At 34.0% G+C, this 19,459-nt stretch overlaps 2 protein-coding genes and 1 long non-coding RNA gene across 4 annotated transcripts; 1 reads left to right on the top strand and 2 right to left on the bottom strand.

Moving 5' to 3' along the window:
• Positions 1 to 263: 263 nt before the first annotated feature.
• On the bottom strand, positions 264 to 13,956 carry LOC135833437 (zinc finger protein ubi-d4-like). Of its 2 annotated transcripts, none has more exons than XM_065347259.1 (9): positions 13,665 to 13,956; positions 13,476 to 13,585; positions 13,137 to 13,414; positions 12,897 to 13,067; positions 12,106 to 12,184; positions 10,670 to 10,996; positions 2,315 to 2,571; positions 2,083 to 2,236; positions 264 to 2,000 (listed from the first exon to the last, which is right to left on the bottom strand). In XM_065347259.1, exons 1-9 carry the CDS (start codon positions 13,721 to 13,723, stop codon positions 1,759 to 1,761), a joined length of 1,677 nt encoding a protein of 558 aa, XP_065203331.1. In that variant the 5' UTR covers positions 13,724 to 13,956; the 3' UTR covers positions 264 to 1,758. The 2 variants fall into 2 exon arrangements, with proteins under 2 accessions (XP_065203331.1, XP_065203330.1); XM_065347258.1 differs by lacking the exon at positions 12,106 to 12,184 and adding an exon at positions 12,401 to 12,482 and having other exon boundaries at positions 13,665 to 13,955.
• A 552-nt stretch (positions 13,957 to 14,508) lies between these two features.
• On the top strand, positions 14,509 to 17,055 carry LOC135833435 (protein EFR3 homolog cmp44E-like). The gene has a single exon (XM_065347256.1). It carries the CDS (start codon positions 14,779 to 14,781, stop codon positions 16,702 to 16,704), a length of 1,926 nt encoding a protein of 641 aa, XP_065203328.1. The 5' UTR covers positions 14,509 to 14,778; the 3' UTR covers positions 16,705 to 17,055.
• Positions 17,056 to 17,328: 273 nt separating this feature from the next.
• LOC135833441 (uncharacterized) lies at positions 17,329 to 19,359 on the bottom strand. Its single transcript, XR_010556465.1, has 2 exons — positions 19,097 to 19,359; positions 17,329 to 19,007 (listed from the first exon to the last, which is right to left on the bottom strand). It is a non-coding gene; the product is annotated as an uncharacterized LOC135833441 (long non-coding RNA).
• Between the last annotated feature and the right edge of the window lie 100 nt (positions 19,360 to 19,459).

Consider the following 19,459-nt stretch of genomic DNA (forward strand, 5'->3'; position numbering starts at 1 on the left):
CATATTTTAAGTTTTTATTTCAATTTGGTAAAATTTTGATTTTTTCCGTTTTTGGTTCAAAGTTGATTTTCAAAAATTGACCCAAAATCGAAAAATTCCCTTGAGCACCTGAAATTTTGGGAGGAGATAAGGTATTTTTTTTTTTTGTAATGAATGTTTTTTCGATCCGTGCCAGTTGGGATACCTTCCTTATAAGCAGCTGTTGAGAAAAACAACCAGCTCTTCCATGAAAAATACCTACCAAAATCAAACTTTCAACATAATACAATCACAATGCAATCTTTATTAATTATAAAACTAAATTACACGATTCAATCGCACAAATACTAAATACAAAAAAAAGACTCTGATACTTAAAATCAGATTAGTCACAGAGGGGGAAAAACTCACTTAATCCTAATTACATTCCTGAGTCGCGTAACATTTGCCGCGACAAGAATAATCATCTTCAATTTTATTGAGGAAACTAAAATACCTTAATAATCGTTACAAAAGTACAGCTATTAAAAAAAAAAAATTAATAAAAATATAGTAGGTAAGTACTTTGCAGAGACGCTACAATAACTCAGTCCAGTATTCAAAACCCATTTTGCATGCGACCATTTCATCAAATGTGCCAGCAAAACGCTCAGTTTGTAAATTTTGGTTCTGCTAAAATTAGGCTACGGATTGTTTTGGAATGTTTCATTTAAACGTTTATTGAAAATGGAAAAAAGTATCCATTTTTAAATGATTCTGGAGAGTATAGAGAATTTTTGTTAGTAGATCAATTTAACATAGTAGATGGAGCAGGTAGGTACTTCGATATTAATTCAGTATTTGACACAAAATCAAACCAGAGTTCAAATGCAGAGTGAGTAATTTGGTCAACTTCAAATTCTAGCCGATAAATATGGTAACTACCAGCTGATTAATTAGTTATTATTACTAACGATACGTATACTGCTAATTAAGCACAACCATAAATTAATTTATAACATTAGATGACTAAAATCCACCCTTGCTCAAAATTTTGCCCCCAAAAATGTGGTTTATAGCGTAGTTATGGAGGTAATTCAAAGATGGCGCCACAGAATTTGGCGAGGAAGGAAAGAAGGAAGTCGTTGCGCAGTGCACATTGCGCATTACATGGGAACAGAAAGAAATTTGTGCGCATGCGCCGTGGTATGCGCGAGCATCAAGCTGTGACATGGAGGTCAGGAAAGAATTTGTTGCGCAAGTAGCGTTGACATGAATACAGGAAAGGGATTTCTTGCGTTTACCGCACTAAGCTGCTACTGCAGAATGATGGCATTTCATTAATGCAAACTTCTTCAAAACTGAGAAACTTAATTTCATTACAACGAATGACTGATCCACAGCAAGACCAATAAATATGTAGGTACATACTATAGTATGTACTTGGCAGATGATTTGATAGTATAAAATCTATGTCATAACTAAAAATCACATTCAAGGATCACAACATCAATAATTGCCAAGCAATCGGAGAATTCACCAAATGAAAAAAAAATACTGAGTAAGAGAAGAGTTATTTCCAAATTTCATAGATAACAGAATCAGAGACAAAAACAAACTAAGAATAAGAAATGAGGCGAATCAGGTCCGAGTATCTTAAAATCTAAATAAATGCTTCACCGGAAAATAAAAGAATGGATTTTAGAAGCGCCATATACATAAATAAATAGACATAAACACACGCGAAATTTCTTCAAAAAACCACCAATGAAGAAAGGCTAGTAGGGAAGGAGCTGAGTTTTATTTCGAATGGAACTCTTCGATACATAATTTGCAACTCCAAGACCCTTCAGGAGGCGCTGATAATGGAGGAGCCAAACAATACATGTGATAACCTCTGTCGCAATCATCACAGAACAACAGTTGATCATCATTATCAGAAGTGCCACAAATTGAGCAACATTTGCATTCAATACACTGCCATCGGTACTTCCTCACCGATATGATCATATTCGGTGTAAATTGCAGACACGTTGGATGACCTGATAGGAACAGGGAAAAAACCTCGTTCAAAGAGAAGTTTCAACACTGTGAGAGTGAAAATAAATGAACATCTATACTGACCAGATCGTCCACAATCAGAGCATGACACGAGTTCTTCAGGTTGACCGGACTTCTTGTTGGATTCTTCGTTGCCCAAACAAAAATCACAATACGGTGATGGTTTAGCCTTTTCTTTCTCATCGCCTACTTTCAATACTGAAGCTGGAGACGAATCCTATGAACACATCAATAAAATTAGTAAACTTCTCAATCAGGAATAAATACAACATTCCACTTGTGGCCGCTTTCTTACCTTGGACATGTCTTCTTTTCCAGCCGACTCTGATGATGATTCATCTTCAGGATTCGCTCCTGGTGGTACAAGAGATGACATACCAGGTACTCCTGGAGGCCCATTGTTATGTGGCTGAGATACATTAGACATCTGTGGAAGAATCACTTGTGGCTGCGGATAACGAGACATTTTCTTCGGATTGGTATTCGGACCTTGGCCTGGAACTGGACCTGGACCTGGGCCAGGGCCGGGACCAGCACCTGCGTTTGATGATCCTATAGAAATTGACAAAATGAACGTAGCATTTAAACCAAAGTGTCGAGCAAATGCAGTAAATACAAAATGGAGAATATTTGAAATCAAATCACAATTTACTTGACCTCATTGACAATTTGAGAAAATAGATTTTTGAGGATCACAACACTACCAAAGTCAGTTTTAATACTAAAATTTATTTTCTCGAAAATTGATGATGTGCAATGATTAGTTTGAAACTTAATCATGACATCATCCCGAATTTTCATCAGAAACCAATTTTATCTAAATTTCCCCAGTTCCACCAATTTTCAGAACCATATTATTTTCAGGAAATTAATTCAAAAAAATCAAACCAATATCCCTACATCCTTCACCAATGATCCAATCAAACATAGATACTTTTCAAAATAACCCAAAACAATTGTAAAATTAACATGCACTACACAAAAACAATAACAACAACAGCTACCGCACAAACATTTATTTCGGCATAAAAACGAGATTAAAGTTCACTTAAAACACAATTCAATAGTTGGAAAATATTCCCAAAAAGAAAGAAGGAAAACGATAAAACAAAACATATGAATGAAAACATAACCGAAGTACAAAATTGGTCCACAGATAAGGCAATGTGTATTGGGACATCGAACCTTCTTGTATGAATTTTTTTCCAAATTCCATCAAAAACACACATCCCAATTAAAACAAAATAAAGAAACAAAAAAAATCATTAAAATAGATTATCCAAATACAACGACTACAACAAAACGATATTTTTTCTCTTCGCGTACCTTTTAAAATATTTAAATATCACAAATTGAAAATTTCCATCTCCCTTTATCACAATATTCGAATCAATTTTTTAGGTAATATAACAAAGCATTCTCGATATACCTATTTACAAAAAAATCAGCTCATCGTGAGGAGAAAAGTCTAGCTCATATGATTTCGTCAGAATTGAAAATTACATTAAAATGGTACGTATTATATCCCCTTCCAAAATTACTATATAAATGTAGAGTCAAACTCCCACATTATAATGACTAGTTTTATAAATTACAGCCCTTTTTCTAAGGGCGAATTATTCATTTTTTTTGTCAAGACCAACACCTTCGACATTCTCAATCAACACACCTTTCAATGGTAATTCAACTCAATTTTCAACAAGTACATAAAACAGAGAGAAAAAAAGAGGAAAAACAAACAAAAACAGACTTACACAATAATTTAACAGACCAATTTACCTATACAATGTATCTGCCTGTATAATATTAATGTACATAAATAATCAAATAATCTATACACTACATAATTATGTACTTCATTTCATATACCACTAATTTATTTATAAAACCGGTAGTCTGCCTTTAGTTGGGGAGCTAATAATTTATAAATACTGCAAACCACACAAATTTGACACCACATTCAGTAAGGTGAATGAGAAAGGAACCAAGTCATTGCGCAACATCAGATTGCTGCATGCGAATGATGCGCATGCCCACTTCATTGACACAATCTACTTCAAAAAAGTGAAGTCGTTACGTTGCGCGCATGATGGATTGCGCAGCATCAAGTTACTGCTGAATGATGCTCAATGTACTGATGCGCAGCAATCTCCACCAAAACAAAAGATGTCTTTACGCAGTGCATATTGAAGAAGGTCAAACTGCAATGAATATGCGCATGCCCACTTCACTAACACTGTCTCTATCAAAACTAAGGAAGGAAGTCATTGGGCAGCTCATCATTCAATGCACCTTCATTAGCGTTATCTCATTTAAAATCAAAAGGCTTGATTTTTTTTTTTATAGAACTGAAATGCAATGTGAGACCAGTTAACAAAAATATATGACAGATGGCCTGTTATACAAGTTCATCTATGATTTGCAGATAAAAAATAACAAAGTAGGTAAGTATAATAATCAGCAGAGTAGGTATGCTAAATCTTGAATACACCAAATTCAAAACTCTACATTAGACATAATGGTAGGTATCATTTAAATAACAATGAAAATAATGAATTAAAAAGGTATGCATAATAATATGAACACATCACTATTACCCTCTTTTAAATTTTTAGTTCATTTTTGCCTGTTAGAAAATATTGTTTCTTAAAACCGCTTCCACTTTTTTCAAATCAATTCAAAATTTTCATTTTTTTGATCATTACAGCTACAGTTGATAATTTACTCAGAGATGTAGCAGATTTTGATAATATTACTACATAGTATCAATATTTTTGCAGCAGCATCAACATCACTAATGGAAACAATATTCTTGGAACCAAATTTTCTCCAAAATTTTCTAGGTCAATTCAATCAGTGTTTTTCTATTCTCTCCAACCCCTTCTAGGGACAAAACCAGAAAGCTTCAAAATAACATTAAAACTCTAGCTTTGTTGGTTCAGAACAACCCTTCCTATCCCTTCCAGTTTTTCCCATTAGCATAAAGCTCCTACCAGTAATGAATCACTAAATTAAAAGGGAAAAAAGGACTAACAATTAGACTACAACTACAATAGTAAGATATGCTGAGATATGAAATCGAACCCTCATCATATCTCAACAAATAATTAAATAAAATTGACTAATTGAGAAAAAAAAACAAAAACAAAATCAAACAACAATCACAGCTATAAAAGACAAGAAAATCAACAGTAAAGAAAAATTATCATTTTTTGTTTCTAAGTGGCGTGAAAGTTTAAATTTGAAAGTTTCTTCTTGTTATCTTTAAATAAGTTGCAGCGGTATGTGTGCTAAAATATTTTCAGAATTGTGTATATCCGTTCTCTTAATTAGTAGTATTCATTCCTTCAGGCGTCCTGCGAGGTACCTTTATTAAAGAGAACAAAGAAAATAGAATATAATTGGTTTATGTAATTTTTAATAACACATACACGCAGGAACGCACCCACACTCGCTAAAATAAAATTACAGATAAGCACGTCTATTTCTCATGCTCTTTTTCCAAATATTTACAAAAAAAATCCAGTAATTGCTGAGGAGTTATCCAGTGGTTAAGAAATTTTCAAGTTGAAATTTACGTACGCGTCTGTGAAAACCTTAGATTCATTTTCTACCATCAAAGTAGAAATACAAATCTTAAGAAACAGAATTTGGGAAAAATGGAAATGAAACTTGACGCAAAAGAAAAAAAAATCAATTATAATTTTAGACGTGCAACATGCCGTACGTCGTTTTTAGCACATAATAAAAATCTAAATTGGCTTAATAAATTATGTATTTGGTTGATGAAAAGAAAAAAAAATGCAGATAAGTAGGCATAGCAGGTAACCCCTCTCTTAAAATTATTCGTTAGTTTTCAATTGTTCACATTCGCGTATTATAAACAATTTCGCCCTAACGAAGAAAATGCCCAAAGCCTTCAAACTTTACTCATTAATTTTCAAGATATCCAGTTATTCGCTCAGAATTTTATATCCAAGAACCTACTCTTGTACTACCATGGCATGATACCAAATCTCAATCTGCATGTTTACTACCTGAAGCTACAGAGTGATCTAGGTAATGTCTTCATCAAACTCAACACCAACTTCAATTCAACTCAGCGTTCCATCAACTTTCTAGAATGTCCCATACAGTACACATAGATATCACACGGGTAAGTCATTTCATATCAAGTAAAATAAAAAATTCACACAAAACGAATTTTCACATAAATGTACCTAGAGATACTTTTCCAAAGCCAATAAAAGCTCTTTCTTCTTTTTGAGGATTAAAAAGAATTGACCTTCAGCAAATCATTTTTACAAAAAAATATGAACATTGACTTTTTAAAGGGGAAAAAATGTATAAATGAAATTGTCAACTGTAAAATTTTTCATCAGTAGAACTCAACTAGTTTTTTCTAAAAAAGTTTTGTCTTTTAAATATTTAAGGCAAAAGATGAAGGTTGAACTTTTGAATTTGAAACAAATATTCCAGAAACTACAGGAGTACCTTAAGAAGCTTCTAAGAGACAAATACGCACACACATTTCAATTCCAAGCATTTTGTTGCAGAATGACTCATTTAGCTAGAAAAATTTGCTTTCAACAAAAAAACATATAAATATTTATATATTTTGGTTTGATGAGAAACTCTAAAGAATGAAATTTTTCATTTATTTCCCTGGTGTGTGAAAACCCCTACTAGAATCGTCTAATAGAATTTTAAATAGAATTACTATTTTCTCATGTTAATCAAGTACCATTCAAAGAAAATGACATCAATCCAGTGCGCATCATTCAGCAACTACTGCTAAGTGGTGCGCACTGATTTCGCAAGTTTTGGTGGAGATCACATTTGTTTTGTGCACCTGCTCACCAGTAGCAGTCTGATGTTGCGCAATGTGCAGGCATATCGACTTACAGTTCCTTCCTTAGAACATTTTGATCAGAGATCATATTCAGCGCAAGCTAAATGATGTGCGTGCACAACTTCTTCACAACTTATTTTTTTTCTGTATGTAGTTCTTTTTCCTCTGTTTCAAGAGAAATTAATCCTACATATGGTTTTTTTTAGCAGCAAGTGGAAGTTGTACAAAATGGTTTTTCATTGCTAATGCACTTCATTCGTCTCAATTCTTACCTTCCTTTCCATTCATAGAAAATATTCAAAAAGGGCAACAGCGTGAATCTCAGAAATGAAATAGAGAATGCACTCTTTCCACATGCTTTAATCTCATTCCCATCACTCTAGCCTCTAGGAATCGTTTTTGATGCTCTGCAAGTTTCATTTGAACTACTACAGAAAAATTGAAATGTGGACCCTACTTATAGGAGTTTGGGTAGGTTGCAGCGTGGACCTCTAATTGGGAAATCTAAATTTCGTTACCTTAATGCCAAATCCGAGTATGTCCAAGAACGTGAATTTTTCAGGAGAGGAAATTGAAAGTTTGAAAGATGATAAAAACAAATAGAGGGGATATGAAGTAGTAAAATTTTGAAGTATGATAGTTCAATCTCTTATGAAGAGATTGTCTGAGTTACATTTGTAAAATTTCTCAATTTAGTACGTGTAATTAAATGTTTTTCAAGCGGTGATGGACATACTCAGGTTTTGATTCTATATGTCCATGTTGTTACGAATTGAAATCCGAGTATGTCCCAAATTTCTTATGAATTTCGGGTATGAGTGAACTGTTATGCAGTCTTAAATTAAAGACAATGAAATTCTTATTCGATTGGTGTTGAATTTTTATCATTTCGCGTAAAATTAACGATTTAATGAGTACTTCTATTTTACTGATTTTTGCATACTACGTACGTCATCTTTAAACTAAAAATACTCGAAATTTTCAGTGGACACATAGGTATTTTAATACAGCAAAATGTTCGGATTTTCATCCTCTTGAAAATGAGCTGTTACCGAAAGCTCTACATGCAACCGTTCAAAAGTTTTCGAAGTTTGAAGTTGCGAAAAAGAGCTGCAAGCTGCAAGTATTGAACTTCAAACTGAAATTACTGAACGTTTTGAGTGGACACATAGGTATTTTAATGTATCAAAATGTTCGTAATTTTATCCTCTTTAAAATGGTTGTTTATCGAAAGCTGTTCCTTCAACCGTTTGAAAGCTCTCGAAGATCAAAATTACGGAAGGTGGTCAACTGTGTTATCACTGTTATCATGCAGTCACAATGAGTTCATTGAGTTCTGTTTAGAATAATTATTTTGTAATGCGGATTAGGTACTAATTTATTTACCCTGATCTATGAAACCAGTTGTCTGGCGTACGAGATGATAAACAAGCTGGAACACAATCATTGATGGTTTTATTTTTAATGGACATACTCAATGGACATACTCGCTTTTAGCTTCTAAATGGACATACTCAATGTTTAAAATTTATTTAAATTCAATTTTTTTACATTTTCATAATAATTATAAGGTTTATTATTTATTTCACTAGATTCGGCTGAGCGTCAGCTTTTCAGTGATACCAAAATCAAAAAATTGAAAATTTTGGACATACTCGGATTTGGCATTAAGGTAACGATTTGAAAAGCTTCAATTCCAACACTTGGATTATTTCATCATACATTTCTACATTCACACAGGTAATGGACACCTAAAATTCGTCCTGCTCTAAAATGAATACACATACACACAATATATCAAAGACCGAATCACAATTCTGATTTTTTAAATCATACCGCCGCTAAGAATGAAAAATACACAATGAACGCTCAAGAAAAGAAAATTATCACCACACACTACCGTATTCTTGTTTCACAATTGAAAACTATTTTTATATGCTATATAGATGCTTACATCATAGGTAATTAATAACATTTAAACTAATGAATACACTTAGTGCCATCTCAGAGAAATGACCATGCAGCACAACTGCTCCAATGAGATTCTGCATTCGAAGAGACGTCATTCTCTAGCGCAACACAATGAAATCACCATTTCAGGTAGAATGTTTGATTGATTTACACAATGTTCAGACAATTATTCTTCACATTTAAAAAGCTAATTTTAATGCTTCAAGCTTCAATATTGATATTTCAGTCATTTTCTTCTATCAGAAAATTCAGATATTCATTTTCGTTGATGCTTTGAAATATGCAGAAAAATATACAGATCGTTCAATTTACTCGAGGAATTGAAGTAATCTTCCTGTGATCGTCTCATCAAGAGGAATAAGTCTGTTCAAGACACTGTTATCATGAAGGCAAAAATCAGTCTTTCCAATTCCAAAGAATAAGCAAACACGCATACACCATACATGAACTCAAAATGGATTACTTATGTTAAAAAGGGCACCCAGGATAACAACTTCTCATCAAAAGCAATTCATTTTTTCTCAAAAAAAAGAAAAGTTCAACTTTGAGGAATTTTTTAAAAAATTGCACATAAATTTGGCGAATTTGGGTTTTCTTCTAATTTTACATCAAAACTAAATCATTTTTCATGAAAATACTGCTATAGGTAAAATTATAAAAATAGTCATACTGAATGGCTCTGCCGCAACTGCTGGCTTGCGCCTGCTCTTGAGAGGAGATGCGAAATAAATGGTAGTAATTTATTTCAGTTTTTTTTCAATACTATGAGGAAGGGGTCCGAAAAATTCCAAAAATTTAGTTTTTGGGCCTTATCTCGGCCCATGTGGAATCAAATTGGTTCAAATTTCAAATTAATTGAGAGTAAAACGCAATTTAGAAAAAAAATATTTCTTTAACAAAAAATTTTCTGTGTTGATTTTAGGTCCCTCTCTTTCTCTCTCTCGAACTTGAAGCTCTTAAAATGAAAATGGGCCCTCTGCTATGGTTTAAGGAGAAAAGTACTCATTGAGAGTTTTAGATTGAAAAAAAATTAGCTTTCTAGCTCTAATAGCGGTCGAATGAAAGTTGGCTGAACTTCTTTACATTCATTTCCATAAGTATATCAGACCGATGGGAGGGGGGAGGGTCAAGATATTTCACGGAAATCTACAAAAACCATCGTTTAGGGGCTTAGATTGATTGTATCACAAAAAGGCCAATAATCCCAACTCACTATTTCTTGGGTTCAAGTTGATGATTCATTTTTGAAGAAACTTTCAATTGAAAATTGCACCACCTTTCCAGTCAATATGTAGCAGTTTTTTCTTCATCGCAATTTTGGTTCTAATCATTATTTTTGAAGTTATTCTCCATTTTCAAATTTTTCATCCATGCATTTCTCAAGGTGAACCTTCAAATCGGCGATCAACTGCATGTTTCTGATGCGAATGTTGCATGAATGATGGATCTTTCGACTCCTTTGACAAATCCATGATAATCATCTACCCTTATCAATACTCCCATTACAACACATAATTGATAACGATTATAAAACTACTCGAGCTAAGCCATCACAAAAACACAAGTGAAATAGTAAAAAAAAATAATTCGAAAAATAATAAATAAAATATTGCGGTTTTCACAACGCAAACGCCAACTCAAAAATTTCCAACCTTAAAAAATACTCCTTAAATAGGTAATATTTTGGTAAAACACGCGATAATTCATAAACAATAATTATTCTACCTAAGGAAATATGTACTTTCAATTTTCAAAAAAAAAACTCGAGCACCTTCACCGCATACCATACAAATTATCTACCAAACATGATCAATATTCATCACGTACCTGGAGCCGCATTCAGAAAGGTCAAATAGCTATCCTGGAATTTGCCCCAACCGCCTGGACCTTGACCGGCATCTGGATGAGGTGGCATATGCATAGGAGGACCAGCATTCATCGGCATAGGAGGCCCGCCACCGGGTCCAACTCCCATAGGATTCTCTTTCGACATAGCCAGTACGTTCGGTGGCGGTACTTTGCCATCTCGCGACATACTAGGTGATCCTGGTGCTCCTTCTAAGCTACCTTCGTCTTCTTGGGATGCTTTCTCTTTATGCGAATGGGTGTAGTGGTACGTAAGTCCGGGACGCGTTTTGTATCGTGCTCCACATACTGTAATGAGGAGAAAAACACACGTGTTAGATGTTTTTTGAATGTCTTTAGATGATTTTCTTCTTAAAATCATTATTGATGCTAAGAGATCCTTGGAACCGAAAAATTGTAATTGAAAGAAAAAAAAATCAAAGTAAGAAAAAGGGAAGTAGTTGCACGAACATCTATCTCAAAATTTGAAAAAAAAAAAGAAGAGAGAAACAACTTTGACCACCCCTCCCCCCTCCTAAGAGTTTAAAACGGTTGAAAAAATTTTAAAAATCAAAAAATGAAATTTGATCCGCTGCAACGAAGGCAATTTTTAATAAAAACATCGAAACAAGTTAAAAATCGAAAAAAAATTGAACAACTTTTTTCATAGGAGCAAAATAAGTCGGGGGCAGTCGAACTTATCTCTTTTATAAATCCTAAATCTAAAAATATCGTATATAATAAAAAATACCCAATACCAATGCATACTAATATTAATACGCTTTCTATTGATATCAATACCCATCACTAATATACATATCTAATATAAAAAGTTACGAGGTAGAAGAATTAAATTGGAGGATACTTACACGTGCACAATACAATTAACCAAAAGCTCGATGATGATCGAAGCAAAAAGAGATGTTAAAGCAAGCGAAGAAATGCGAAAGAAATGTAAGTAGTACACGAAAATGAAAGCGAAAGAAATGTAAGTAGTACACGAAAATGAAAAGCCAATCAAATAATTTCAAATATTGAAAAAATTTATACGACGCATTCGGCACTACTTACCACATAAGTTACACATAAACTAATGAACAGGCAACTTAATAGAGATATCAGGCAACACTATTTAAATTTTAATCGAACTACTCGGAATTTTTTTTCCAGTGTTTATTATAAGTACTTTGATAATAAGTTACCCTAAACGAAAGTGTACTGAACTACTACCCTTAAAAATGTCTAATATATCGAAATAAATGTCGTGCCTGTATACTACCAATTAAGGAATATTTGGGATCAAAACAGAACATTATAAGTATACAGACTTCTAAAGATATAGATAATGTACAGAATAATTTTTTAACAAGCGTACAATCTGTGTATGGTATCTTCATGCCAGGGTTAATTTTACTTACATCCACAACAATAGGGCTTATCCATATCTGAATAATCTATGGTGTAATTAATGCCTCTGCGTCTGCCTCTTCCAAAACCCTTTTAATTAAATTTGTATGTTTAAATTATACCGCATTTTATACAACATGAGACAAACAAAACATGAAAACAACAACAATAAAAAAAAAAAACATAAACCAAAAAGAAATATGTAACAGAGAAAAAAATGAAATGATAGAGCGCCAGCGCATATGCAGTTAAAGTGTCCCAAAAATTAGATGAAAAAACACGCGTGCGTACTTTTCAATTACTTACAATCGCAATTATAAGGTTTATCCGAATCAACGCTATAATCTGGTGTGTAATTAATTCCTCTTCGGCGGCCTCTTCCAAAACCCTTGAATAATTTTTATATTAGTTGGGTTTTCCCTTCAAAATAAAATACTTCGAAAGATATCGAATCGAACCAAATCCATATGGTTAACTGAGATGAGTGTCAAGTCTAAATTGATCCCTTTGATGAGCTGAGAGAGGAAAAATTACACACCTGGCGCAAAAAAGCCACGTTTTTAAAATAACTTGAAGCTCAGCAAAAAGAGAAATTCAGACTCTATAGTACTCAGATCGATAACACATATCAAGATATTACAGCAGAATTATTTTTAGTGATCCCGAAATATTGCCACAGGCCTTGTGTCAAAATAGCACCTCGTCACTTTAAGCATTGCTGGTCATATTGTTGGCTTTTTGATATTATAATCTAATCTAAGTAAGTACAAATTATTTAATAACGAAATCGAATCTAAAATACCTTGATGCCTTTTCGCATCGGGGAATCGGAGACGCCGCCTCGGGAGTTTTTTGTCGACCGTCGTTTGCGTTTTTTAGCATAAGTATCCTCGTAGTCGTAATCAGAGTCGGGATCAGGTTCGTCGTATCCTTCGATTTCCTGCATTTCAATATCATCGTAATACCACGCATCCTAAAAAAATATCATAATTCAGCATACATTCAGAAAAAAAACAGTATCAACACAACATTAGATCATTACCTTCGAGACCGGTTCATCTTTCGAAGAACTTCCGCCAACACTATCCTTACTATCTTCGTTCAAAATGACAGAAGTGTTTTCGGCGCTATTAGCAACATGGCTATCTCCTGTTTCTAAATCTCCGTTTTCCTTACGCTTCGGTTGAAGAAAATGCATTAAATACTGACGACGTTTTTTCCTCCATCGCTTAGCAGGATAGGAAAAAACTTGGCCATCTTGCAATCCGGGCATTCGTTGGCGGTCGTTCATAAATAAATTAGAATGGTTTTGAGCCACACCTGGAGAAAAATCGAAATAGAGAAGTTCTTCGAGATAAGTGATCGATTAAAAATCTCATACCCGTTTGGGCATCCAAGAATGGCATTCGAAGTTTTCTCTCTATACATAATCTGGTGTTGTACGTAGCCGAATTTTCTATCATTTCACGATATGCGGCATCTTGCATGAACCTATGTAATGTTATTTCAAACATACATGAGTAATTAATTAAAAATAATAGGTTGGATAATGGTAATTTGATGTACTTACGTTTCGATATTACTTAATACCGAAGTATTTTGGGTAATTTGAACCTCATATGCAGCCATGTTGTGAGTTGATTACAAGATGTAAAGAAAACGAGGAGAATTCCTCTTCACAAAGTTCACATCACATCTCGCATGATTAACGAAGCACTGGTCTTAAATTCTTTATGATTACACGTTGTAGTAAAAGAATTATTTCAGTTTTAATTAATAATTAACGTAAAATTAATTCAAATTCAAACCTATTCAAATTTCAAACCAAACAAACATAAGGGTTGTGTGATGGTTGTGTGTACAAAACAATTGGTGGGTGGGGAGGTGGAGGGACGAAATTTGATTTTGAGCCATGGTTGCCAAATGTTACATTCTCCTTTTCTTTTCTTTTTTTTTTGAAAATTGAAAATTCTAAAATGAAAAATTTTGGCGTTTGATGTATTTACAATTGAGGAGCTCATTGCAAAAGTAGCCCTTGTCACATGAACCTATGCAATCTCCAAAGCTCTCCCTTGAGCGTACCCAGTATCATGAATGTAAACTCTATAAAGCAATTCCTCTCAGGGCTACTCAGGGTAGACTAACTTGACGGTCATTTCATCATTACAACATGATCTCCGCTGTTGGCAATAGATGCAATCGAGTAAAACGTGTCTAAAAGTTCATGTGACAAGGGCTACTTTTGCAATGAGGTCCTCAATTTAAGATACTAAAATTGAAATTTTTTTGAAAACCATTTTGAATGAAACAAAGCACATGCACAATTTTTTTATTTAGAATTTAGAATCAAAATGAGCCAAAAGATATTTTGATCTTTAGAAAATGGCTACACTGCTTTTTATCAACATGAATTTTTATCAAAAAAATAATAACCTGTTTTGACATTATTTTTTCTTGTCAATTTTTCGTGTCAATTTTTAATTAAAAACTGAAATGATCTCAAACCTTGAAGCAATAATTATGTAACAATGAAGTCCAAACTCCAAAGGCATTGCTGATTCAAAATAAGTTTTTCCACTGAATCCCACTTCCGATCAAATCAAACATTTGGAGTCCTGGAATCAGATCTGAAGGTGATCGTTGTTAATTGTTAAATTTTGCCTTTTCTTCGAATCACAATTAAAATGTTTTGTTTCAATTGCTGTTCACAAGTCACCCCTCGCTACAAAAGGTTAGTCGATAATATTTATCCTCCTACACCCGAAGAAGGTTTGGATAAAGGTGAAATGGAAAAATTAATGTTTTACGCTCTCTCCTCGCCTGAGAAACTGGACCGTATTGGAGAATATTTCTGTATTCGAGTCAGCAAAGATATTGCTAGAAAACGCGATTTGCACGTTAAAATTGCCATGGAAGCGATGGATCAACTTCTAATGGCGTGTCATTCGCAGCGGATCAATTTATTCGTGGAAAGTTTCCTAAGAATGGTGCAAAAGCTAATGGAATGTCCGGAACCAGAGTCGCAGATATTAGCCACTCAATCTTTCGTTCGATTTGCCCATATTGAAGAAGATACGCCTTCGTATCACAGAAGATACGACTTCTTCGTTTCGAAATTTTCATCGATGTGCCATAATAACAGTCACAATTTGGAAATCCGAAATAAAATTCGACTCGCTGGTATTAAAGGATTGCAAGGCGTGATTCGTAAAACAGTTTCGGATGATTTGGTTGAAAATATCTGGGAACCGGTTCATATGGATAAAATTATACCCTCTTTGCTGTACAACATGCAGAATCCTAATTTTAAAGTCAACGATAAAAGTTATCCTGATTTAAAACTAACTGATATATTTACTCGTAATGAAAACGAAGAAAAGAATCCCACCGCTTTGGCTGAAACTTGTTTTCGAGAATTAATCGGCAAAGCTTCGTTTGGTCACGTGAAAAGCATCATTCGTCCGGTTTTGAGACATTTCGACTTGCATAATTTATGGATATCCAAATCGTTCGCCATACACTGTTTCAGACTAATAATGTTTTCTATTCAATCTCAATATTTATACATCGTCGTTGAAAGTTTAATGGTACATTTGGACGAAAATTCGAAAATCCCTCCGAAAATACGAACAAACGTGGCCGACGTGCTTTCTAAAATCATTGCTATAGCTGCTAGTGAAAGCGTTGGACCTACTGTGATAGAAATTATCAACTCGTTACTAACGCATTTACGCACTTCAGTTACCAGACAAGGTATATATTCGTATCCTGTAAACGAAGCCGTAGAAGAAGAAGAAAACCAATACCAGGAAGCTCTAATCGCAGCCTTGGGTGAATTCGCCGCTCACTTGCCAGAATACCAAAAGACTGAAATAATGATGTTCATTATGTCGAAAATAACTCACTCTAAACCGGTTTCCGATACGTCAAATGTGCACAATCGAATTCAGTATATCTATTTGAATTCTCTTTTGATGGTTTGCTCTAAATACGATTCCACTCAGGGTACTCTCTCGCAATCTTTTTTGGATCCCTTGATGAGATGTTCTCGAGACGAAGATCCTGAAATACGTACTCGAGTGAAGAAAATTCTTCGTACTCTTTTTGATAAAGATCACATCGATGATGAGAATTTCAAGAAAACAGATATACTGGCTGCTCAAGTTACCGTAGATGAACCAACTCAGGGAAAACATAACATTTTATTAGTTTATGGTCATAATTGGACTGAAAACGTACCTTCTGCCAATGAAGTGGATTTCTCAATCGAAGGTTACAGTAACTCGTCTTCTCCGGGCGTTCAGCGAAAGCATCCTCCCGAAGATCTGTCATTCGAAGCGATGAAACGCGTTTCAACTGAAAATTTCGATAAATATTTCGAAGAGCAGGTTGATCGAAACGAAGAAATACTGGAAAAGTATCGATCTTTATCGTTTACTGAATTGGTAAAAATTTCCACTTCTGATGAGAACGATACAATTGCGTTCAAATTGAATGAAATATTTTCTAAAATGAACAACAATATCACATATAGGAAAAGTTATGTGGAATTTAATGATGCTTATAAACCTGGTTTAGAAACTTTATTTCCTGAATGTTTCGTGTACTGAATTGCAGTGCTTGAATATTTTTATTTTAATTATTGACGGCGATTGGTTTTTAAACTTACTTTATTTTTGGGGAAATTGGTTACGCTTGACCTGAAACTTAGTTACCATGAATGGGTATGGGATAATCGATTATTTGAACAAATCACATTTTAATGCTCAAGGGTTTTCGTGTTCAATAGTTACTGTATTACATTCCGAAGTGTTCTGTGATAATCTTATTATTTTTTTCTTATTATTAATAAGGTTGATGGTTACTGAAGTTAAAGTTAAATAGAGCTTATTTCGGTGTTCATTACTAAATAGGTAGATAGTAAGTATTTTGTTACTTTTAATAAAATTGGTTGATATGTTCCTCATGTTTGTATGATTTCTTTTTCATTGCAACGAGGATCTTCTTTTCGCATTACTTCCCCAAATAGGATTTGAAATAATGTTCATCAAGTTAGATAAAAAGTAATGAGAGGTACACAAATCTTAAATCACGAATTTTTAATCTTAAAAAAAAAGTATAGTTAGGTGGGTGGTGGGTACAAACAAAATTGAAATTGATATTTCACTCCATAAATCAATTAAAAACGTTCCAAGTCGCGGTATTGAGAAATGCGAAAAAAAAACAACGCAATATTATAGTAAAATTAGCGTTTATTATTTTTTAAATGAACAGCTTATATAAAATACAAATTCAGTGATATACGAAAAAAATTTGAAAATTAAGATCAGCTCGTTATAATATAATAGGTATAACTATAAATAAAATTCGCAGCGATGAGAAATGAAAATATTATTCTAAAAGAGAGACCAGCTTAATAAAAATACAATATATAGTGATAAGAAATTTTTAAAAAACTCCGACCAGCTCTCTAAAATTAATCGGTATAACTGATTTCAGGATCACTAATTGCAGACTCAATTTGCAGAGAATAAATTCACATGCTACTAAAGAAAACCTTTTTTACATAACCTCAATTCTTCGAAATATTTAATTGATAAGAGACAAAAGTTATCATCGCTGCCGTTGTTTTTTAAATGCCTAAATCAAATGCTGAACATTTCGGCCGTTCTCTCTTTTTCAATGAATCCACCATACGATTGTAGTTTCGAATCTTCTTATGTTTTCTGCAATTTGATTTCTTCAAGTTCGTCAACTTTTGAATTTTGTTTTTCCTAAAATTTCAATGGGCTGAACATTTCGGTATGTCTTTTTCGGGATAAATCCACGTGACGACTGTAGGCACTAAGTCTGGCTTGGAATCTTTCTATTCTTTCTATTTCTAATGGTGATTTCTGTCTCAGCAATTCGATTTTATCAGGTTCGTCAACTTTTGGATTTTGTTTTTCCTGAAATTGCAATGACAGAATTGAATTATGAAAAATTTCATCAGGTTCGTCAACTTCTGGATTTTGTTTTTCCCTTTGACTATATATACATGGACTGCTATCTCCTATTGTTGTTGAATGGGAATCGTGAAGCCAAAGCAATAGAGGTACTAGATCGGGACATGGGCTCTGAGCATGCGCGAGATTTCGTTGCAACGAGCGTAGCCAACCTTGGTTCACCATAGCTCTGTTCTATTCGCTGCTCCGAGCAACTCCGAGTTGCTTCGAGCAGCAATACTGTGTTCTATTGGCACATTTTTACTCGGAGTAATCCGTCTAATCGTTCTTTTCGCAAGGAGTAGAGTCAAAAGAGCTGCTCTAGAGCAGGTTTTTCTACACCTGCTGAAAAGGAAGTGCAGAAGGAGTAGAGTAAAAAGAGCAGACTTTTTAAGGCGACATTTTTTTTTTTTTACAATCAGTATTCCGACATTCCGTTTTACGAGTGTTTATTTTCTTTTTTTTGTTGAAATTTAGTTGTTTTACAAGGTGTTCTTGGATTTGTGTTCTTTTCGAAGACTCATTTCCCCTACTCTCTCTACTCTTTTATCGGTTCCGGAGAAAATCACGAGAGTACACAGAGCTACTCGGAGTAGCGAATAGAACAGAGCTCTTGATTGGAAGGTGCGAGGGTGGGTGGGATTCCTGCGCGCGCATGAAAATTCCCGATGCTCCCGATCTAGTACCTCTATTACTTCGGCTTCATCGGCAACAATGAAGATAGTAGTCCATGTATATATAGTCAAAGGTTTTTCCTGAAGTTGCATTGGGCTGAACATGTCGATATTTCTCTTTCGCAATAAACCCAATCCACGATTGTAGGCACTAAGTCTGGCTTGGAATCTTTCTATTCTTTCCATTTCTAATGGTGATTTCTGTCTCGGCAATTCGATTTTATCAGGTTCGTCAACTTTTGGATTTTGTTCTTCCTAAAATTGCAATGACAGAATTATGTAAAACATTCAATGAGTAAAGGACAAAGGTGAATGCAACATTATGTAAAATGAAAATTTCAAACCTTGTTCTGAAGCTGAAGTTGAAGAAGATCTTCGGATAACGGTGAAATAGCTCCATCTGATGATTTGGTATCTTGGTCGTTCATTTTTGAAATCCTAGAATACAATACAATACAATCTGCAGAATCTACTTCGGTATTCGGTAATATTTAATATTTTTTTTGATGTAAATTTGGTAGAACGGTAGAACTAAAAAGTTCTACTTCTACGTATGTAGATTTTTTTAGAACATAGTAGAGCATCATAAAAAAAAAAAATAAAAAATTTTAAAACACCCAAATCCTCAATTGCCGCTACCTGTTGAACGATTTAACAACTAAAAAATCATCTGGTAACGTTTGGCAACGTCGCAGAAGTTTAGACTT

This window comes from Planococcus citri, chromosome 1, assembly GCF_950023065.1.
Source record: "Planococcus citri chromosome 1, ihPlaCitr1.1, whole genome shotgun sequence".
In the NCBI taxonomy this organism is placed as follows: domain Eukaryota; kingdom Metazoa; phylum Arthropoda; class Insecta; order Hemiptera; family Pseudococcidae; genus Planococcus; species Planococcus citri.

Excerpts from the sequence above, each read along its gene's own strand:
- LOC135833435 (XM_065347256.1), top strand. The coding sequence starts at position 14,779 with ATGTTTTGTTTCAATTGCTGTTCACAAGTCACCCCTCGCTACAAAAGG.
- LOC135833437 (XM_065347258.1), bottom strand. The coding sequence starts at position 13,723 with ATGGCTGCATATGAGGTTCAAATTACCCAAAATACTTCGGTATTAAGT. Across the intron at positions 13,415-13,475 it reads ATTCTTGGATGCCCAAACGG|GTGTGGCTCAAAACCATTCT; the intron begins GTATGAGATTTT and ends ATTTTTCTCCAG. Across the intron at positions 2,572-10,669 it reads CTTTCTGAATGCGGCTCCAG|GATCATCAAACGCAGGTGCT; the intron begins GTACGTGATGAA and ends CAATTTCTATAG.